The following is a 22,848-nucleotide window of genomic DNA, read 5'->3' on the forward strand; positions in this document are numbered from 1 at the left end:
CAAGATCAAGCTCGAGTTGAGTTCAAGCTCCAACCTACATTTAAAACTTTGCATAAAATACATGCCAATAAATTATGCATACATTTTACATAAAATTGAACATGACCTCTATGAATTAACTCGGCATAAAATTATCTATACACTCTGAATAAAATCATTTGCCCAGATAAGTATTTTCTTGATTATTTACATATAAATTATTAAGTCAAATAAATATGAGTAAATGTTATTTTGTATCTTGTTATACTGTTACTTAATAATTTGATAAAATGAGGAGTAATTTTTGTAAGTTTTAAGATTACATTCGTAAGTAGAGGGTCTTTCTTTATAATTTAAAAGAGAATAGCTTATTCAAATATTTACTTAAAAATAATTTGGTTGTATTTTAACTCATATTATACATTTTTTTTATATTTGATAAGATTTTATACTATAATTTAAGCATATAACATTTCAAATATTTTATATACCTATTTATTTACCTATTTAATAATCGAGCACAAAAACCCGTTCGGCTTAATAATCGGGTAAAAACCTGACACGTCTATGTGATCGTGTTGCACATGGAGTCACCCGAGCCCTCATTAAGTTAACGAGCCGGCTCACGAACTTCTGAACCGAACCATGGTTCATTTAAGTTCGGCTCGTTAACTTAAACCAGCCCGATCTGGATCTTGATCTCGGTTTGAAATCTAAATAAACCGAATCAAACCGAGCCAAGCTTGAGTTGCTCGCAAACCGGTTCGGTTCAATGCCACACCTAGATACAGGCTGTATGCAGGAGTTGTAAAAGTGATATGGATCTTTATCTTATTTAGGATCCCGGGCTGTAATATAGCTAACCTCGGCTCATATATCAATAACTAATGTGTTAGACTTACAACATGATAGGGCACTTGGCATCAAGAAAATCCCAAAGTGCTGCTTTGTGACCACCCATCAGTCCCGCAAACTTGTCAACAGGTAGAAGAGCAAGTTCAGCTAAGCTATTGCAATTTGCAACCAACCACTATAGCTCTGTAGTTTGAATCAGTGACAACTGGTAGACGTCTCAGAAACTCTACTGCCGTTGTGTTGTAGTTTTCAGCTCTGTAAACAAACAGAATTCAGGTTTCTTTTTGTTAAAAACATTCATCAATTTCATAAATTTCAGGGCAGCTAATGTTGTAAATGCTATTTGAATTGAATTTCAGCATCTTTTAAATTGTGAATTGGTTTTCTTCCCAAGCGAATTAACAACATTAAAAAATCACAGCATCAGAAAAGCAAAGCATTTGATAAAATGAAGCTAATTATAAAGCTCTAATCACATGAAACTCTAATAAAGTTACATTTGAATTTATTGCAAAACACTGAAACACATTTCAATTTATTCTACCTGAAGGGAAAAAACTCTTGCCCTGTGAGAACTCGATTAGAAGAATTCCAGAAAGGTTTAAAAAGCTCTGAGCGTACCAGCAGCCATCTTAGCTATTGGCAAAATCAGTTAAAGAGGGGAAGGCACTAAGTTAGCAAATCCAAAGGGAGAGAAAGGTAGAGAGAGACGGAGAGAGCTAATTATCTATCTACCTGCATTTTGTTCTCCAAAATCTAGTTACTGGATTCTGTGAAATCAGTGATTGTGTTTTGTTGGGGGCAGTCAATCCAATATGGCGGTGATCCTGGTACAAATATAAAGCCACTACTTGAAGCAGATATTCAGAGATAATAGAAACAGATTGCTAGCATGCAATGCATTGTTGTTAAGCCCATGAATCCCCATATAACCAAATGAAAGATGGAAATAAAAACTTACATGCTAGATCAATGTGTATGGATGAGAAGAAGGCTTTTCATTGTTTTCGAGAAGATATTATTTCTAAAAATATTATCTTACGTGACTGAAAAGGTCAACTTAATAGAGAAATGCATGATTCACATATCTCTGGAACACATAATGGTTAAAGCATTACGTATCTCTGACGAGAAATCTATTGACTTCAACAAACAAACAATGTTCATATGAAGCTAGAAGCAAGAAACTAGAAATGAAACCTCATCAATGGGGATCATCATTAATGACTTCTGCCGGATCAATGATTCAAATGCTCCATTTTCCTGCGTATACTAGCTTCAAACTTCTGTACTGCCGTAGAATCTTCAAGAAAGAAAATAAACTTCTAATTTCTTTGAAGGATTTTTAGCTTTATAAACATCATCCGCAGAAAAGACATGTCTGGATGGTAGACAACAATTGGGGAAGGTTTCACATCAAGTATGTGATGGTCACCATCCGTGGTATAAATTGAACTGGTGGGATTCGTTTAGACTGTAAAATTTCAAGAGTAATATCTTTTGCATTGTTTTCACAGATTTGGGCTTCATCTTCTGGTCTGAGATTTTCAAACTTATCATTATCAGAGGGTTCTATCATGTTTTTACTTTTGGTAATCTCAATTTCCCCTTTTGGCTCCAACCATTTGCTCTCCCTCTGCCCCATCCTTGTCCTTACTTGCTAGTATTAGATTCAGAATTACCCTCAATATGATTTTTCTCCACTAGATTGCTTATCTCAGATGCCGCTTCCATAACAGCATCATGATTCAGCTTGGATATTATAGCAGTCTCTGTGTTCTCTCAAGGCCCAACAGGGATAGCCCCATTCAGTATACCAATACCTCTAGGCTCCTGGCTCTTCTTCTTAATGTGAGTTTTGAGGGCTTCTAACTCACCCTTTCCCAGCAAGTACTCCCATTCTGCCCACTTGGCCTGTACATAAAACAAAAAATAAACAATATTAAGTTGGGCCCAATTCCATCCCAACACAACTAACCTGTTTAGGGGGAGTTATAGCCCAACATGTAAACTCAATGGTGTTCTCGAATCATTTCAGAAGTGAAACTTTTACCCAAACCAACACCCATTCTTACATCCAGGCCTGATACAGATGGAAAAATGGGCTTGAGTGAGTGTGACACAGGGATGGGACAGAGCAAACAGACAAATGGGTTTGGGCTTGAACCTAATTCCAGTACCACATTAAGTTGGGTCAGCTTCTACCCCAAAATGTCAAGCCAACTCACGAAGCCTATTACCCAACTTAAAAACTTAATATATCAACTCATTTTAGATTGGGACATTGACCATTCTTCACACTACAATTAACAGATCAAACAAAATAAAAAACAATGATTTAACATCCAAAGAAATGAATATGACAAACAAACTATACACTTGCAATGCACCTTTTCAGGCCCCTTCACAAGGAATGCATGTTCATCTTTGCAAGCCACAAGCATCCCGCTATTATCACCATCCTCAACAATCGATTCATCTTCCCCTGCCAAAATCTGTTTTTTTGCTTTTCCTCATTTACTTCTTCCAGCACTTTCTGATGAGGAAACTGTATTCAATGCAATAAAGAATACAGTAGATTATGATGGACAAAATTATGACAAACTGCATAATCACTTCAAGTGAGAACATGTAATTTGGAAACAGAATTGACAAAATCCAACTCAATAAGGTTACCTCATTATACTAGAGTCTTATCAACAATAAATCTTGTCCAATTTGGCTTTTTTTGGCAACTGATACAAATGATTCAATTAAAAGATAAACAGAGTTCAGTAGCTAATATACAAAAGATTCAGAAACATCAGCATAAGTGTTTTGATGAATCAAAATTAGCCATAATGCAAGATATTACAATTCTTCATTTTTACCAACATAGGATTTTTTGAAATTAGCAGATTTCGTTCTGATTGCACAAAGGATTCCAGAGCACAACTTGAGATTGCATTTGATAAGAGGCAACAGCAAACTCGATTTCGTTTTTTAAATTGGGTTTTTAAAAGAAGACAACTTCATGTTTTAAGAAAATGGGAAGAGAACATAACTTTGATAAATTATTTCATAAAGAAAAGCAGTGGAACTCTCTTACTCGCATGCAAGACCTTCTATTGTGGTGCTTCCTCCAAAATTTCATCCAGACTCACCCAGAACTCATACTGATCTGAGCACTAACCTTCCCATCAGACCCAAAAATTCTAGTGCCTACACAAAAGAAATATCAGACAGTATACCTGGATTAGCACCTCTTTTTCTAACCAAAGTTGCTTGTGATTAATTTTTTTGACTAGTTCTCTGATCCTTATTTCAGTGCATAAAATGCAAGTAAGATTTCTGCTGGCTTTAGTTGAAAAATATCGAGCATTGCTACGAGAGGACTACCTTCCTTTTCATTTTTCTTCTCATTCTTCACACTCCCCTTGTTTGCCAGATTCTTAAGCTCCACAGGCAACTTTCATACATCCAAGGGCACAGGTTGGTAAACCCTCTTCTTTGCAAATTCAAAAATCTTATTACTCAAATCAGCAAAAGTCCAAACAGACTTAACCCCGTCTGACGCTCTTAAGTGTCAAGACACTTCAAATATGTCACCACATCATATCTAATACATATACCAATTCCTTGCTAACACATAACATAAAAAAAATTCCGTTGGTAAAATAAAGAACTGGCATAGTTCTCCTCAACCACAAAGATGATAGAAAAATAGAGCTATGGTCACTTAAAAGAAAAGAATCTAAGTGTAATCATTCCCACACTTAACTGATAATCCTGCAACTTCCGTAGAATCCTCAAATCTGCAACCAGTTGCTTGATCCTCTTACCGATGGTATGACAGATTGGGTCCAGCTGCTGATAAACAATCTCATCAAATGACTTAAAAAGACCATTCTCAACGGTGAGGTCCTCCACGTTGACCTTAATTGTCTTACTCAACTCCTTCAAGCAAGCATCCACAGCTTTAATTATGGCCTTTTGTATCCTTCTCATGTGAGGGCAAGAGAGGAACCCTGACATCAATCACCTTGGGAGGTGAAACAGGAACTTTACTTGTAAGGGAGTAGGTGAGCCGGCTATATAAAGAAGCCATTTCAATTTCTAGGTCAATATGTTGCCAAGTTTCACTGCCAACACCTTCCATACACTAACTAAAACAACTTGTAAAAGAACACAAATGATTCACAAAATCCAGACACTTTGGTGAATTTTTTAGGTCCTACGGGCATCCACCTCCAAGACCAAACCCTCACCACTGCCAAAAAAAAATATTCTTTTTTTATCTTTCTACTTGAGTTTTTCATCAATTAATCACTACAAAAAGGAAAACCTTAGTCTAACTAATTTTAACCTTAAGTTTCATCCCACCTGCTTTGACAAAACTTGATTTCTTTCCTTCTACATTTAGCTCCTATACAATAACATTAGAATGGATTCTTCTGAAATCCTTTTGCATGGTCAATAGATAAAATAGATAACAAATACAATTAGTCAGTGATTTGAAAATCGGCAAACTGGTTTCTGAAACGTCTTTGCACGATTATTGAGTAGCAAACAAATTATATATAGTAACTTGCCTGTGTTCTTAATGATACCCAGAGGCGTTATTCAAAACTTAATGTTCATGCATCAGTTCGAGAGTTTCAAACTTTCTCGAGATCCAATCGTGTTTAAACCTTTCCATATCACATAAAATTGCAGCAAAATCTTGTGATTCCACTCAACTTGTCATGATAATTGGCTTTAAAAGAACAATGAACAATCTGATTTCAACTAAGTCTACACGTTCCATTTGGAGACATCTCATCTACTCCATTACAAACTTTTTATGAGTAAAATCTTCGTTCCAGTAAGTGGAAGACCCACAAGATGAAGGCACAGGGTTGAAACATACAGAAGCACAGCAGTCCAACTAGGCACCCGCATCTTATTTCAGATCCTAAAATGTCCATGAAAAATCAAAAGCATCAAAAACCATACAGAATAAGACCTCAAAAGATTCCAAAAAATGCAAGAGTAAAAACATGCTCTAGTCAAGTTCCTTAGGGTCTAAGAGTTCATTCACCTTGACTTTCGTGATTCTTCTCAGCAACAAGCTGACAGGTTTTTCTAAGATTGCAACCTGGATGTTACTCCAAGTGTCTGCTGTGGTAGGGAGTTGTGAAATGTTCTCGGCAATTTCCATGTCTTCAGGGAGCACAGAGCCAAAGACAGTATAAGCTTTTTTCCATTCGTCATGATTAGCAAGGCTTATAAAGAATTCAGGTCCTGAACCAATCCAAGCAACAGATCCTCCTCCTACAGAAGGACATGCTTCCTTGGGTATCTCTTTGAATGGGGTTCCTTGAGTCTCTAGAGTTCCTTGAATCAATGCAAACGGAGGGCCAAAAGGAGCCTGCAATGTTCACATGAAATTTCTATTACTAGTGCTGTAAGATGAGAAGAACGTGATGTCTTACTAATACTGCAGTCTAGCATCCCCTGTTGCGGAACAACAGCATAGTTTGCTACTAGGACTCTACCAACAAGGAACAAAGAGTCCCAGAGAGGCTCAGCCATTGTCCAAATGTACTGGATCGGACAAATCTTGCTGCCAATACAAGTGTGTGAACCAGTTCATTTTTATTTATCCTTCCATTTGTCTATCCATGCAATGGGTAGCAACAGTCTTCGTCAGGGGCAAATAAGCTAAGTACATCTTTTAGCGCCAGCAAAGGCACTCAAATGGACCCAATGGTATGAGAACCAGAACCACTCCCAGATTAAAAGGAAAACATTTGGAACTTTTGTAATCAAACAATAGGAGAACACAACAAAGAAAGAAATTATGATTTACATCAGCAATATGGTTGCCTTCTGAATCCCAAGAGCTTCCCCGGCCTTCTGCACGATAGAATTGGCAGCCAGCACAGTGGCGGCTGTCCAACAGTTCAAAGATATAGGCCACAGAGTGTGGAGCACAGTCAGGAAATAGCTGTAGCAATAAAGGATGGATTAGAACAGCAGAAAAGACTCACCATGCAGTCATACAAGGATTGAGTGTCCAGCACTTATACACCCAAGTTGTGAACCAACTGGAAAAGCTTAAAGTGAGAGAAATCAATTCACTTACTTTAACATGAAGGTTTCCATACTTTGTCTCCAATGCAATGATACCCTGTATGAAAGAAATAACAACAGAATGGAAGACTCTCAGCAGGAAAACTCATGCACCAAACATTTTTTTGATGTATAAACTCCACAAGTTTGCAGATGAAAGAGCAAGATACCACTTGCCCACATACCTCTCCTTTTCCAAAGATAAGCCCTGAGGTCCAAATAACTTTCTCACCAGAATCTTGCATTTCAGGGTTTAGTGGGTCCTTCTGCTTCTTTAGCCAGCACTAGGGCAAAAACAGGAAACAGAAAGGGGAGATAAGAGTAAGAAAAACAAGTCCTAACATCACTACTTGCCATATATACACTATACATAAAAAGTTTAACATGCGCTCATCATATAGGCCATTAAAAAAAGATTGAAAATCCAAAGTGTACACTAAGACAGGAGAACAATATTCTTTCATAGTCTCTTCCAGAAACCATTTTCTTAAATGACTGTCCTTGTCTTGATGGTAAGGATTGTGAACCAAATCACTCCCAAGAAAAGGGTTGTCAACCAAGTTCCAAGAAGTATTGTAAAGTTTAATGAATAAATGTAATCCGACCAATATATAAATAGATAATACTTCTCTTGGACAGCCACTGCAATCCATATCTTTGGCTATGTATATAAACTGGAAATTTACTTCCAATATTTTGTAAACGGTGGAAACTGTTGTCAGTTCACATTCTCAAACCTCAGATTATTAACTCCAAATAATTAGCATTAAAGAAAACGAAAATCAACTTACCTCACCGAACTTGGGCCCACATTTCTCCTTGTCGCCACAAAATACCCAAGAATCGCACAAGCAAGGACCATCCCCGCCACCACACATGGTCTTACAAGCCCGACAACACTCCGATGAAGAATTAAACTTAAAATCCGTACCCCATTTGACTGCAGCACCCCAGAGTTCTAAATTCTCTCTCCCATTACAGCACTCCAACTCTCTATCTTGAGTACGGATCCCCTTTTCTTCCCCCAGAGACCGGGAAGATAACGTAGTGGAAAGGGAGGAGGGTAAGGAGACCGGCCGAAAGGAAAACGATACAGCTAGATACACCAAAGAGCACGAAAGAACGCCGATGGAGAGGAGAGAGAGGTAAGCGCAGCGCCCAGTATCGGGCTCGTTCCGGTTTCGAGCCATTAGCTATGAGACTATGACAGTCGTGTGAATCTGAACTCCGGTTTCTTCGACCTCTCGATCTTTGCAGTTGGGTTGGGATCAGAAGCGTTGACTGCAGAGCAACAAGCGAATGCGCTGCACGGTTGAAACTTGGGGGTTTGGGCAGGTGCATACGAAGAAACTCATCACAACAAACCGACGACTTCAGGTACTATTTTTGTTTTTGTACGGTTCCAGTCCCTCCTCTTTGATTCCCCTCTGATGATCTGATCGGATCCGTTGAGTTCTTAATTTTGTGAGCAATAATTCTCAACCGGTATCCTTGCATGTTATTCTAATAAAAATTTGATTGATGCCAGCGAATAGCCAACTTCTTGTCTTTAATTATTTAAAGAGGGACCCTGCAGACTAATTTCTCAATCGTCTAGAGATGCTAAGAGAGAAAACAAGCCCGCCGGCGTCGTCTGCCCCCACCCAAGCAAGAGAAGATAGGCGAAGCTTCCCCCTTCCTCAGGCGACCAATCCACCGAGGGGAAAGAAGGGGATTCCCTTTCCAGTACGTTATCTTCCCCGACTCTTAGGGAAGAAAATGAGAATCGTACTCAAGATAGAGAGAGTTGGAGTGCCGTAATGGAATAAAGAATTTAGAGCTCTGGGTTCCCGCAGAAAAATGGGGTACTGATTTTTAAGTTCAATTCTTCTTACGGATTGTTGCCGGGCATGTAAGGCCATGTGTTGTAGCGAGGATGCCGACAGCCGCCAGGTTCTGCATGATACAAATATAAAGTTGTACGCAAAAGTGATAATGATGCAATCTGCAGAGATGAGACCATAGCTTCCCCCCATGGCCATAAAAAGAGTAAGATGTGATGGATGCTCAAAGAAGCAACAAAACCCAGACACATAACTCAAAATAAAACCATCCAAATCCTTAAAAAATGCAAGCCTTTCACACAACTGTATATTTACCCTCTACATGAGACATATAGACTGCAGGTGTTAAGTCCTGAAAAAAGAAGGGCAAAAAAGAATTGGAAGTGAAGTGCATTCAGCAAAAGATGAAAATTCTAATCAAGAGATTTTTCGCATGAAACTTAATAGCATATCCAAAAAATGGCTATGATACAAAAAGAGCAGACCATGAATCTGGTCGCTTTCAAACAACCATTAAAACTAATTTCACTGTAGTTCCTTGTTTATACGAGAACACCCTCTCAAGACTGGTTTGATCTAAAAAGAATATAAAGAACCACATAAATTACCTTCCAATGGAAAAGGAAAATGAGGACGAAATAAAAAATGACTAAGATATCCTTGGCAGGACCAAAATCTACTGGGAAGAAAGATCTTTTAGTGGCCCAGAAAGTCTCTAGAAACAAGGTGTCTAAGTTTGTTCTACAATAAAATCTGTCTACTTGAGAACTATCCCTAAAAGCAATTTACTATTACTCTTCTGCTTCATTATGATCTTTTTCTCCATCAACTAGAGTACAATCTGCCTTTTTTGCCCACGTCTTTGATCGACTTGCCCTAGATGCTTCAAACGGAAGCTTGGCACCTTCCCTGTGTCCGACATGACATGGCTTCTGTTCCTCAAGAGTTGCAAAGACCATTGGATTGGACACTAGCAACTTCTTCTCTTCACCACTTCCGCCTAAGCACAACAAAAGATGTAAGAAAGAATAAGACAAAATGGCAAAAGATGAATCTATTCCATTTCCAAAGTCACTATGCATAAGAGATGTAAAGGGCTACATATATAACATTCCCTACTGTGATATCTCATAACAATTTTATGAAAGAGCAATCAAAAAACAGTTTCAAACTAAAAAGAATTACAGACATTGTTGATTATGCACCAAATTTTCATTTTTGAGTTTTTATGTTGATACACTGATCGATTTAGTTTCCCTTAGATTATTTGAAATAAGATAAGAGAAAAGTATCCTACATGATCAACCATCCAAAAGGATTCTTATTTAGGTCCACCAGAAGAAAACCCAAGAACAACTCTAGGATAATTATGCTTAAAGTTCCATGGAAGAACTCAAGGCAACTTCCACCACTTCTCTGCATTTCACAACCACCCCAGCAAGCCATATAAGCTATCAAAGTCGGGAACATTCAAAGTAACATGGATCCTACAAGAAACCAAAATTCTTAACTGTAACAAGAAGATGGTTCATACTGCAAGCCATATAAGCTCCGAAAGAACTCGAGAACATTCAAAGTAATATGGATCATATAACAAACCAAAATTCTTAACTTTGCAATAGAAGATGGTTCATACTGCCATATGTAGCCATACCCTGGGATGGCCGAGTTTCTCAATAGTTGGCCAAGGTCAGAAGTCTGACTTGACATTCTTGTTCTCCATGACTTCTTGGAAATGGAGGGCATCTGGTCTACTGCTTTAGTAGGTTGTGCCAACTCAAGGGAAGAGAAATTTTTCCAACAGATTGATGAACTACACAGTTGATCTTGCTTGCTAGTGCCTCAAAACCTATATCAGTTCTTCACATGACTTGCTCATTTGCATTTATGGGGCTATGAGCTCTTTACAGATTACATATAAAAGGCAAAATCCAATACATAGGCATCTCAATACCACAAAATTTTCAAGTCATAAAGAATGATTTGTAAAAGATTTCTTATGCTAACTAGATTTTCCAAACTCAAATCTTGTTTTCCACCTAACAGGAGCTACTATTTTTTTTTAAATGGCTGATGGGTTTCATAAAGAAAATGAAAGAAATAAGAAGAAGCCTCTCATTAAAAACACAGAGAAATAAAAGAGAAGAAAAATACAGAAAACAGCCGCAAGCCTTTAAAATTACAAATTGAGGAGGAAAAGAAGAATAACTATGACCAGTAAAAGTTGATCAAGGGAAAATTTTATCCTAAGAGGAACTAGGACTCTGAAAGGTGGATCATTCCCTATTTTACTTCCAAGACACGCCTACCAGGATTAAAGCCATCCTCACACACTCTTTATCTACCTTTCTCCCGCTCCAGGGAAAAAACAACTAAGACCTACAAGAAACGGTGACAATCATCGCACTCCACATTTAGATAAAACAAAAAATTCCTGGCTCTGGATGAGACAGATATAAAGTGTACGCAAAGTGATCATTATGCAATCTCCAGAGATGACAGCATAGCTCCCACCAAGGCCATAAAAGAGTAAGATGTTATGGAAGGTCAAAAAACCAACAAAACCCAGATCCGTGACTAAAAATAAAACCATCCTAATCCTACAAAATAAAAACCTTTCACACCAATCTGTATATTTACTAGGAGTCAGTTTCTTTTGACCCCCTAGATGAGATTTATAGACTGAAGGAGTTAGTCTTGAAAAAATCTGAAAAAGGGCTAAACAGAATTTCCAGCAGTCACCAAGATTGGAAGTGAAGTGCATTGAGCAACAGTTGAAAATTCTAATCATGAAATTTTTGGCATGAAACCTATTAGCATACCCAAAAAATGACTAAGATACAAAAAGAGCAGACCATGAATCTGGCCTCTTTCAAAAAACCCTTACCTTAGTTCACCGAAGTTCCTCGTTTGCCTCATCCATGGATCCTTGTATATGGAAACACCCCCTCAAAACTGGTTTGATCTAAAAAGAATATAAAGAACCACATAACTTACTTTCCAATGGAAAAGGAAAATGAGGACAGACTCTCCAGTATAAAGAACAATGTAGAAACTAAACAAACAGAGCATAAAATAATCAGTTCAGTCAGATATTCATCAGGAAATCATCCCAAAAACAGTTGCCTCTTACATTATATCAAAAAAGACTCCATTACACTTCCCCACTCAACGAAGAAAGACAGAAATAATCATAAAAAACCTAGTTACCAAAACCAAACTAAGCAAGATTAAAGAAGCAACAACTCATTTGGAGGAGAAGGTGAATAAGGCTAAAAAGTCATTTGAAGAGGCTGGCTAAAAGCTGATGCAGCCAAGATTATTATAAAAGAATATTTTGTTATTTGATACAAATTTAAATTATTCTATTATCTAAATTTGTATAAACTTACTGTAAATCTTATATCAAACAAAATGACTGTATTAATTACCGAATATGTATGGTCGATAAATATATATTTTAATATTATTTATTATGTAGAAGTTTTGTTAATATTTTATAGTGCATTAATTTTATCGAAACTATTTATAAGTTTAATGATAGACTCTTAATTACCATTTTTATTGGCATTGTCTGACTCCATCTTCATTATCAGGGTCCTCAAAATCTGAGTTGACTCGACCATGTTTCAACTGCATCAAATAACTTTTCTCATGATTTAAAACCATACAGTTGATATGTAATGTGTATCAGGCAAATACATCTCAAATTTTAGGGGGAGCAGCCCCTAAAACCATCATGAAATTTGTAAATTAAGATCAATTCCAGAATTTCTCTAGACAACCCCTTTGTCCAGTCATCATAGACAATTGTTATGTTTAAACAGTTTAACAAAGCCAAGAAACAAGTTTAGCTAAAATGCCTTACATTTTACATTTTAAATTTCTAAAAAAGAACTTTTCTGAAAAGAAAATTTTATCCTGATTTTACCCACATTTTTGCCTCCACTCTATCAAACACTTCTCTCTCTTTTCTACAAGAAGCCCATCTCCTTTTTTCCTTATCCGTTTTTGTGTTTTCCATTTCCAAAGACACCATGCATTAGATGTAAAAAGGGCTATACATATATAACATTTCCTATGGTGATAGTCATTTGCATTTATGAGGCTATGAGCTCCTTACGGATGACATATAAAGGAAAAATCTAATACATAGACATCTCAATAGCTCAAAATTCCAAAGCCAAAAGAAATGATTTGTAAAAATTTCTTTATGCAAACTAGATTTTCCATACTCAAATCCCGTTTTCCTACTATTTTTTTTAAATGGCTGTTCGGTTTCATAAAGAAAGTGAAAGAAATAAGAAGAAGCCTTTCACTAAAAACATAGGGAAAGGGCTAAAAAGAATTTCAAGCAGTCAACAAGACTGGAAGTGAAGTGCATTCAGCGATAGATGAAAATTCTAATCATGAGATTTTTCATATAAAACCTATTAGCATATCCAAAAAATGAATAATACCCATACCCGCATATACAGATAGACCGGACCATAAATCTGGTCTCCTTCAAATAACCCTTACCTTATTTCCCTGAAGTTCCTGCTCTGCCTCATCCATGGGTCCTTGTATACAGAAACACCCTCTCAAGACTGGTGTGATCTAAAAAGAATATAAAGAACCACGTAAATTACCTTCCAATGGAAAAGGAAAACTAGGAAAGAATCTGCAGTATAAAGAACAATCGCAGAAACTTATTCCGATCGATCTTTCTCTCGTCATAAGCGGTCAGAGAACGATCGATCGGAATAAGTTGGCTCCATTCCAATCAGATTAGGGTTTGCCGTCTAGTGTGCCTCCGCAAGACGCAGCCGCGGAGAAAATGAAGAGGAAATCAGCTCGAAATGGGGGCGATGCTAACGCGAATTATTTGCAGAGAGTTTCTTAACGTGCGCGACGGAGAGTGAAGGAAAAAATTGGGCAAAAAGAATAGGTGGTGGGGGGGGAGCGTCGCAGTCACGCACGAGGACCCCACATGCCTCTACTATGACACGTGCCAAAGTACACATGAAAAAAATCTATTTACATCTGCACCATAAATAGGCCATACTTTCCAGCAAAAGTTTCCTGGAAACTGAAACCTATATTGCCAATAATACAATGTTATTAACGATCACAAAGAATTAATGACGAATTTTATGTTCTAAATATAAGAAAAGAATTTTCTTATCGGCTTGGAGGCCCATAGAAAATGAAGAAAAAGTCGAAGAAAAATAAAATTTCTCTGGTTTTGACACATGCGAAAAATGAAAAATAAAAAAAATTAATTATATTTATAAATTTTGATGATTAAAATTTGCTCTCTTATTCCTCTTTCTTTGATTATCTTTCCATATTCCATGATTTTATGAAGAAAATCCACTCCCAAAAATTGAAAAGGAATTAAGGGAAGCAAGACCTCCCATCTTCCTTAGCAAGGCCCATTGAAGAAAGAACAAAAAGGGAGTGGGGCCTTTTCTCTTCTTTCACCATGAGGGAGAAAGATTTTCTTCAATTCACTGTTTGAAATCAAGTAACAATAGTCTCCAAAAGAGTATAATACAATTTCTTACCCCCCTTCCACTCATGCAGACAAAATGAAAATATTAGCCTAGTAAAAATCATCAATCATTGACAAATAAAACTAAAACAAAACAGAATATTACACACCAGGTACTACCTCAGTCGCTAGGTTATCAAAAGTTCTTGCTCTGTTGCTAGAAAAAAGCATTCCATTACAAATATAAAACAATCTTGTGCACAGTTAACACCAGACTGGAAGAGTGAAACAATCACATATGCAAAGCAGTTTCAGACTTAGGACTGACAAGGGGACCAGGATTTCACTACCTAAATTAAGAATTTCCAGTTCAACTCTAGTCTCCCTCAAATTACATCAGAAGCTCTTACGGTCATGATGAAAATCTTATAGTGTCATACACTTCGAATTATATCAGAAACTTCTATATTCATTGAAAATTCTACTCTAAAGACCCTCTAACTGCATAAATATGGATTCGCGGAAACACCGGCACCTCCCTGCAATTAGTATCTTGACAGTGACAAGAAAAAACAGAAATATCTAATAAGTCAGATATATCCATCAAAAGTTCCCTTCCCTTTATGTAGCACCTTTTAGACCTGTATCAGTGAAGCAGAGGAGCAGATATTCCTTTCTTTCAGTAGAGTTCAGAAATGATGGTTTCAAAGGGCATCACATTAATTCTTCTGTAGATCTGATGGAAATTTCACAATGGGCCAATTTTTCTATTACTAACACTGCTTTGTTCTCATTCCAATTGTCTTTTTCCTTTTGAAGGACATCCCACACCCATCCTTCAGTTCACTTTGGTCTTACCAAAAACAAAAACAATAATTCAATCAGCCACATTACGAAAAAAAAACCCTTTCACTGTCGTTTCTATAGCAAACAACCTTGCGAGAAAAGGAACTTCACTTCACTTCAAGGCTAGTTATCCACCAGTGAGTTGTTTGTTACCTTTGATGTTCCTGTCATTTTCTTTTTTCTTCAGTATTAGCCTGTTCCTTGGGCTTGTTCACCTCTATTAAAAAAGGCTTCAACAACCATTTGAAAAATGTAGCTTCATCACCAATCAAATTATAGCAAGCCAATCCTAAATTCTAGAGAACCACTAGTCTCATGAGCTAAACCAAAACTTATGGCACAGGATTGGCATAAGAATAACGCAGCAGTACCTCAAAAACTAATTCCACTCAGGGGTTTAAGAAATCCAATGTTCAGCAGCCACACAAAGTCAACCTCCAAATGCTATTGGTCATATGACATTTTCAGGACATAAGAAAAGGCATGGTCCATGAAAATAAAAGCCAACATGAATTCTTGACTCCCAAGGGAAAGAGTAAACCTATAGGCTCCAGGATTTGTGAAACAAGTAAGTTGTGAAATCCCCATTTCCAAGAACCCCAAGCAATACTCAGATACAGAAAAACAAAGGAAATACTACCGATAATACTAAAATATTCCTAAAATGGCCTACCCTAGAGCCATAAATCAGATAACCAAACATGCACTATCTTGATGTACTTGAGACAAGACAAGAACAAATTAAGCTAGCGGGTAACTAAAAATATGATAAGCTTAAGAACATGCAAACTAGAAAGTGCAGAATGGACTTCCTAGTCGCAACATCTCGTATGTTCCACACTTTAAATCCTTCATCAAAAGAAAATGATAACTAAAAATATGATAATCTTAAGAACATGCAAACTAGAAAGTGCAGAATGGACTTCCTAGTCGCAACATCTCATATGCTCCACACTTTATATCCTTCATCAAAAGAAAATGATGCCCTGTTCACTTGCTCAAGTAAAGACAAAATTATTCTACACACATTTTTGTTAGTATCCATTAAGCTGTCTCCCCCTTAACAGGCTTAATGCAGTCTCAACAAGATTTGCCAATGAAAACTCCAGCCAATAAGCTATCATCAATAATCACCCAGAGGCAAAAAGCACTTCTAAGTTGCAGAGTCAGGATCTTCAACCACATCCATAATTAGCATGCAAAAGTGCGAATCAAATGGCACCACTCAGTATCTTATCCTGAGGGTAAAATGTATCTCATGTTCTCGTAACAAGAGACATAATAACAGAAACCTTCTTCCTTTACCAATATCACTTTGAAAACATCGATTTCCAGCCAGGAATTTTGTTCCCATAAAAACTTCCTTTTCATGTGGGATGGATATCCCACCCTTGGTAGCAGTATGATACTTAACCAGAAGAATTCACCCACACAATGTATCCAAAACTCAAACAACTTTAAATAAATGAATGCCCAGCAAGTTTCCTTGTCGCATTTGATAATAAAACTTAAACCAATACAGATCAGCCATACAAAATATCCAAAAAGCCTGTAGAAGTAATCTGAAGCATCTGAAGCTCCAAACTTACGTGACAATTGTCAAGCTTAAAAGAAATATTGAACTACTTTATCCAGCTGGTACACTTCTGTGACAATTGTGCATGCCATATACCATTGCCACAGATATTTCCTGTTATCTGGCTGTGAACCAGTAACTCAATGTCTTTTTACAGCTTAAAACCAAGACATAATGTCCCTTCTCTGGAAAAAACCATCAGGCCCTTAATCTTTGTAAAATTTGATCAAGCGAACTCAACTCCACTACTTCATTAGGAATAACAGGCTCTATATGTCTGCTTCCAGGCCCATAGACAAAAAAATTTCAAAGGCTTCAACAGTCCACAACCTACAGCAGCCTCTCCTTTGATGACGAATCTGTGCCATAAAGATAAATCTGTATGTAACCGATAACTCCGTATATGCTTGTCTTCTGACTGTCAGCTAAATCCAAAGCACTTACATTCATAAAAATAAACACCCAAAAATATCCAAAAACCAAGACAAGACAAAGCATAATTCCTCGAGCAATAGAATCAAGAAAAAAAAAAGAACTGAAATATAACTCTCACACCTCAATAGTATGATCCAGAGCTGCCACTGCCCAAGTACCCACCACCTAAACTACGACCAGAATAGACAGATGAGTATGAACCACCTCCGACCTGCAGAAGTCCTGCAAATTAGCATCACATGTAATAAATGAAAAAAAAGGGACCTTAGTCTCTAAAGCCTGGAAGCCATACATCAGGTTCACGTGACAGGTAATCACTTCCATAACTTGAGGAGTACATTCCACCAACATCACTGCTGCTTAGAGAACCTAAAGAAGAGATGATCAAAGGACGAGGGTAGCAAGTTCAGAAAACAAAACAGAGATTTCAAAAAGACCCCTACATGTTCAGGTGCAATAAACTATGTATTACCTCCATAGCCCGTGCCATGACGACTTCCATAGAGCGACTCCTGACCACTCATTGAACTCCTGCCACTACTGTAGCCTCCAAGATGAGATCTTCCAACCCTGCTAACACAATATCCAATGCAAAATGACATCATAGTTAAAGCAAACATTTATATAACCACATTTTTTTAAAGCTAGGTCAAACTGACCTGTCACCATAAGTATCTCCATACTGAGCACCACCAACTTCGTAATCTATGCGTGCTCTTGACTGGCGAGGATCAGCATATCGTGGGTCCTCATCCTTTTCAAGAAAAAAAAGTATTTTGACATGATTAAGAATACAGGGCTTAGCCATATCCATACCAAAAGAAATACCAGGATTATAACACAAACCAATACTGAGTAAGGGCGCTTGGATCCCGACACAGAATCATAATCACGACCACGACCTTCCCTGTAACTTGGAGCCCTTTCAAGTCTTCTTCCATAACCTTCATCAGCATACGGTCTCCTAGCAGCAGCACGAGATACAGTACGTGGAGCAACATCGGAGTAGGCAGAGCCACGCGAAGGATATTCATCTCTGTATGATGAACGTCTGTGAGCAGCAACCCTGGAACCATAGTCTGCAACAGCTCTGCTACTTCTAGGAGGAGGTAGTTCATCACGTCTACCATAGTCTCTCTTTGAACTGTTCCTGGGATATGGTGCAACTGCTCAAACAAAAAATAAGAAATCCTCATATCAAAACTGATCTGAATAAGATAATAAATAAGAAGACTAAATGCATAGAGCTAAAATCAAGAAAAAAAAAGTAGAGGAGAAGAGAAAATACCAGCGGATCTTCTGTCATAGGATCTTACAGGTGGTGGCAAGGGTCTCACTCTCTCAGCAGGTGCCATATATGGACGTCTATCCCTTGGTCCAACAGTTCTCTTGACCCCTCGTCCAGGGGGTGGAGGCCCCCTGGCAATTACTCCTCTAGGAACCCTGGGGAGCACTCTACGAGGTGGACCATGATTCCATGATACCCTACCACCTCGAAAAACTCCCCGTGTAGCCCTACGATCTCCTCTACCAAAATGCTTCCCTCTACCTCTCTGATGTGGCCTAGATAATCTACACCTAACTTTCACCTGCAGTACAGAGAACTATAGTAATGGATAATGTGCATACAGGAAATGAAAATATACAAGTTTTCTTTTTAAAAAAATAAAAAAGATAACACAACTCACAATTGCATTTGTAACAAAATAAAAATAAAAACAAAGACAAAAATATTAGGAATTGGCATTAAACCTTATTATCTCCTTCACCAAGATCCGCATTGTTAATGGATTCAGCACACTTCACTGCAGCATCATGAGTATCAAAAGTTATAAACCCAAAATCTTTTCTCTTTGCAGATGGCATGTTACGAGCAAGCTCAATCTTTTCAATTTCGCCATATTTCTTAATACACTCTCTCACACGATCTTCATCCCATGATGCAGGCAGACCATCTATAAACACCGTCTTAACCTGTTGAAAAATAAAAATAAAAAATTATATTATATATGGCCTTGACTGTCATAAAAAAGAAGACAAATCATACAATTCATGTCATGGATGTCAATTGACATATAAAACAGATTATAGAATCATAAAAGATCTAAACAACTGAAAGTAGTTCTGCTGTAACCACTTTTTGAACTGAACTCAGTCAGAATACCTGTGCCATGATTTCATCATCAGGCTCAATAAAAGAGTCTGCAAAAGAAACCTTTGCATTCCTATCAACACCAAACAAAACATCCCTCCTCTGCAAGCGCTTGAAAGCCTCCATAGCATCTAAACGATTGGAGAACTCCAGGAAGGCAAAACCACGATTCATTCCCTCTTTGTTGCTGTCTTCAACCAACGTCAAATCCTCAAACTGTTCAATTCCATAATGTTTCAACTTCTCTTTCAACTGAGAGAATGTTTACTTCACATAGTCAGGAGATAAGGGCCCAGATATCCAACCTTAAATAAACCAACAGATAAGATGATAATCCAATTTACTTACAGCTTCTTTTGTCCATGTTTTGCATATATTTCCAAGGAAGAGGGTGTCACTGTCCTGACTTGGGGAAACACCGCACTGTTTCCCATTGATCTAGCATCCAAATTTCAAATTGAATAAAAACATATATATTTTCAATCGTTTAAAAGGAATAGCAGAAAAAAGGAAGTTCCAAAAAGTACCACGGGATTCTTAAGCTCCGAGACAGCCCGCTTTGCTTGTTCTACTGTAGCAAAACGTAAAAAAGCAAAGCCTTTATTCTTCTTAGTCTGTGGATTCATCATGAGTCTTACTTCAACAATCTCACCTACTACACTAAATACTTTCTCGAGGTCTTCATCTGTTACATCTTTGTCCAATCCTCCAACAAATACTTCAAATTCTTTCCTCTTTCTCCTCTCCTTGAAAACTTCATGATGGTCCTCTTGCTCAATAATATCATCATGTTCCTCTTCTCCATGTTCAACCTCCTCTTCTTCAACTTCCTCCTCACCACCATCTTCTTCCATCTCTTCATCAGCAAAATCAGCTTCTTCTTCCTCCTCAATGATATCGCCCTCCTCAGCGTCTTCTTCCACCTCATCCACCTCCTCTTCAACAACTTCATGCTCAACATCCTTTTCGTCATACTCTACTACTATATCTTCTTCAGGTTCATACTCAGGCTCATCCTCAAGATCAAGCTTTTCACATTTATCGTCTTCCACAAATGCACCCTTCATCTCCTCCTCTGCCAGGACAAAAGGGTAAATGCTTTTTGCACTACTTGTCAAGAAGAAAGTCTCCAATAGAATCATAACCAACTCCAAATCCAGTTACCGGTAACAAAAATATCCATAAAATTAAAGATGAGAATCTGTCGCCTATCCTACCCACAGTCGTGGTAATAAATATGCTCTATTGTTGATTTTCATTAAATACCTAGTAAATATAAGCGGACGGCAATAACGAGAATAGACGAAGCACAATTTAAGCACACTCCTAAATTAGATGAACGGAAACATGCAACTTAAGTATACAACAGAATAGTAATAGCTTCAGAATGAACGATAGCAAGGAACTAAGTTCTACACTAGAGAATTTGACCACCGTAAAACAATGGCGAGGCTCTCGAAATAAAGAGCGAAGTGCACTTATACCGCCATCCTAATTCCATTATCATTTTCTTTGGCTACAAAAGATAAAGGGATGCAAATCTGCGAAAAGGATACCACAAGCGCCTAAGGCTAAGTTTCAAGGGCATTTCAAATATTCATCGTACAACGATTTTCCTACAAATGAAAAAATCTCACAGCAAAATTGCCAACAATTTTCTACAGATAACACGAAAAAAACTTCACAAACCACTTCAAATCAGACAAGTTTCAAAGAATTAAGCATTAAACCAACCTTTAACAGTAACAGAACCATTGGTCTCAGTTTTCCGTTCGCCTCCCGTTTCAGAAGGCCTCTGCAACAATTTCTCCTCAACGACCCGCTCTACCTTCACCGTTTCTTTCACCTCAATCACCGGAGCCGCAACTTCTTCAACTTTCACCGGCTCTTCTTGAACGACCGGCTGATTCTTAGGTTTCTGGGCCGATTTGACAGCTCCTGCCGCGTTCCTTTTCTGGCCAGCCGCAGCAGCCCCTTTCTTCGCCGATCGAGGTGGCATCTCTAGGTTGCAGCTAGAGACTTCGGAAGCTCAGTCAGGTCAAATGAAAAAAAGTGAAAATGTAAAACGGCTAAACGTCGAGGACAAACCCTAGAAGTATAAAAGTTACAAGCGAGGAAGCAAAACAATAGAAACCCTAGATGCCGAGAATAGAGATAGATAACAGCCCGCAGGGACACCTCCGCCTTCTGTGGTTACTAGCGAGAGGTCATTTTATAAATAGGGGCAAATCTAACGACTCGGCCGACTCGGATAGGATTTGGAATCGGGGGAATGGGGTCAAGGTGGTTTTGGCTGACTTAGAAGCTAAGAATCCTTAGATACTTAAAAGGATTACCTCAAAAATATTTATTTTTTAAACCTCACAATCATCTAAAGTAGAAGTTTTTTTAGATGCTGACTACTTTGGTCCAAGCTTGAAAAAAAGTCCATTGTCAGGTATTGTATATTTGTTGGGGGAAACTTGGTGAACTGGAAAAATAAGAAACAAAATGTGGTAACTCGCTTTAGTGCAAAAATTAGGTATAGAGCTATGATTCATACAGTAAGTGAGTTAAAGTGGATGATATCAATTATTTACAAATTGAACCTGAAGATTGATGCACCTAGGATGATGTATTATGACAATCAAGTTGTTAACTTTATTTCGAGTAACCTAGTATTTCATGAGCAAGCCAAAAGGAAGTAGATAGTTACATTGTTCGAGATGTGGTGATGCAAAAAGAAGTTTTCCCTCCCTTTGTTCAATTAGGTGATCAGATTGGTGATGTCTTCATTAAAGCATTGGGTCAATCGTGAATTCAAAAAAGTGAGGACACTTTGAATATGATATAATGGGCACTTTGATCATTTTTCCACAGAGTACATGTATCGGTGAGGACACTAGAAGAGTCAACATGTTGTACTAGTGTATGGTTCAATTCTCATTGAAGTTGTGGAGATATTAGGGTTTATGTGTATACGGGGTAAAGATGTTATTTTATCTCTAATCACTTAAGTTAATAAAACTCTAATGGGGATCGTGAGCCTCCTCATCCGGAACATTCTACACTCTTCTCTCAAAGCCTCTCCTTCTCTCCTTTTCACTCCCGCCAAACTCTCTATTACTTACAATTTTACAGTTTTGAATATGAAACAACTGATGGTAGCACTTGATATGCTGAATGTATTATGTTAAACCATCCCCCGCTTTTGAATGTTTGTGAAGAGCTAAAACTGAAGAATCAATATCTTGAGGGACCAAAGTAATATCATCAACTACATACTATAACAATGTTAATTTGCATTCAAATATGCATAAGCCACCATGTAGTTGAAATAAAAACTAAATATTTTTGGACATATATGAACCATCCCACCTAAGGTTACATGCCGAAAAGAAATTAAAATGCAAGAACCAATTTTAATAATGAAAACAGGCAACAAAATGAAACCTGAAAATTTCTACTTAAGACTAACAACTTCCTTACCTACTAGAAAGGAACAATTTAAACGTGATTGGGTTCGTTTTTATTTTTATTTTTTGTCGATATCATTTTTGCACCAATTACACATATCTATTCCCAAAAATGATCACACTCTAAACCATCGACCGTCATTCCCCCGTTTCCTCAA

At 37.6% G+C, this 22,848-nt stretch overlaps 2 protein-coding genes and 1 long non-coding RNA gene across 13 annotated transcripts; all 3 read right to left on the reverse strand.

Annotated features, from left to right (window-relative positions):
• Positions 1-833: 833 nt before the first annotated feature.
• On the reverse strand, positions 834-8,788 carry LOC137935187 (uncharacterized). 3 transcript variants are annotated; one of them, XR_011109240.1, is made up of 8 exons: positions 7,719-8,781; positions 7,113-7,211; positions 6,941-6,985; positions 6,665-6,802; positions 5,894-6,223; positions 1,570-1,661; positions 1,379-1,470; positions 1,018-1,089 (listed from the first exon to the last, which is right to left on the reverse strand). XR_011109240.1 is itself a non-coding variant. In XM_068779877.1 (7 exons), exons 1-7 carry the CDS (start codon positions 8,115-8,117, stop codon positions 987-989), a joined length of 1,206 nt encoding a protein of 401 aa, XP_068635978.1. In that variant the 5' UTR covers positions 8,118-8,788; the 3' UTR covers positions 834-986. The 3 variants fall into 3 exon arrangements, 2 of the variants coding, with proteins under 2 accessions (XP_068635978.1, XP_068635979.1); XM_068779877.1 differs by lacking the exon at positions 1,379-1,470 and having other exon boundaries at positions 834-1,089; positions 7,719-8,788; XM_068779878.1 differs by lacking the exons at positions 1,018-1,089; positions 1,379-1,470; positions 1,570-1,661 and adding an exon at positions 5,524-5,767 and having other exon boundaries at positions 7,719-8,769.
• LOC137935188 (uncharacterized) lies at positions 2,481-4,159 on the reverse strand. Of its 2 annotated transcripts, none has more exons than XR_011109241.1 (3): positions 3,923-4,159; positions 3,225-3,382; positions 2,481-2,748 (listed from the first exon to the last, which is right to left on the reverse strand). It is a non-coding gene; the product is annotated as an uncharacterized lncRNA (long non-coding RNA). The 2 variants fall into 2 exon arrangements; XR_011109242.1 differs by lacking the exon at positions 3,923-4,159 and adding an exon at positions 3,511-3,569.
• Positions 8,789-9,216: 428 nt separating the features above from the next.
• LOC137933926 (uncharacterized) lies at positions 9,217-21,390 on the reverse strand. 8 transcript variants are annotated; one of them, XR_011109144.1, is made up of 15 exons: positions 20,970-21,390; positions 19,763-20,310; positions 19,584-19,673; positions 19,248-19,487; positions 18,836-19,057; positions 18,372-18,672; positions 17,930-18,249; positions 17,743-17,837; positions 17,556-17,653; positions 17,376-17,452; positions 17,204-17,294; positions 13,272-13,349; positions 12,307-12,383; positions 11,638-11,715; positions 9,217-9,750 (listed from the first exon to the last, which is right to left on the reverse strand). XR_011109144.1 is itself a non-coding variant. In XM_068778048.1 (12 exons), exons 1-11 carry the CDS (start codon positions 21,232-21,234, stop codon positions 17,205-17,207), a joined length of 2,346 nt encoding a protein of 781 aa, XP_068634149.1. In that variant the 5' UTR covers positions 21,235-21,390; the 3' UTR covers positions 16,603-17,007; position 17,204. The 8 variants fall into 8 exon arrangements, 3 of the variants coding, with proteins under 3 accessions (XP_068634149.1, XP_068634150.1, XP_068634148.1); XR_011109147.1 differs by lacking the exon at positions 12,307-12,383 and having other exon boundaries at positions 17,936-18,249; XR_011109145.1 differs by lacking the exon at positions 12,307-12,383 and having other exon boundaries at positions 9,217-9,743.
• Positions 21,391-22,848: the final 1,458 nt, after the last annotated feature.

The sequence above is a fragment of the Aristolochia californica genome, unplaced genomic scaffold, assembly GCF_029961685.1.
Source record: "Aristolochia californica isolate CCGP_79_NKW_82.1479 unplaced genomic scaffold, dmAriCali1.0.hap1 SCAF_6, whole genome shotgun sequence".
NCBI classification, from domain to species: Eukaryota; Viridiplantae; Streptophyta; class Magnoliopsida; order Piperales; family Aristolochiaceae; genus Aristolochia; species Aristolochia californica.

Excerpts from the sequence above, each read along its gene's own strand:
- LOC137935187 (XM_068779877.1), bottom strand. The coding sequence starts at position 8,117 with ATGGCTCGAAACCGGAACGAGCCCGATACTGGGCGCTGCGCTTACCTC. Across the intron at positions 6,224-6,664 it reads AAGGCAACCATATTGCTGAT|GCTCCTTTTGGCCCTCCGTT; the intron begins GTAAATCATAAT and ends TGAACATTGCAG. Across the intron at positions 1,090-1,569 it reads TTTTGGAGAACAAAATGCAG|AGCTGAAAACTACAACACAA; the intron begins GTAGATAGATAA and ends GTTTGTTTACAG.
- LOC137933926 (XM_068778048.1), bottom strand. The coding sequence starts at position 21,234 with ATGCCACCTCGATCGGCGAAGAAAGGGGCTGCTGCGGCTGGCCAGAAA. Across the intron at positions 20,311-20,969 it reads TGGTTCTGTTACTGTTAAAG|AGGAGGAGATGAAGGGTGCA; the intron begins GTTGGTTTAATG and ends TTGTCCTGGCAG. Across the intron at positions 17,838-17,929 it reads AGCGCCCTTACTCAGTATTG|GATGAGGACCCACGATATGC; the intron begins GTTTGTGTTATA and ends TTTCTTGAAAAG.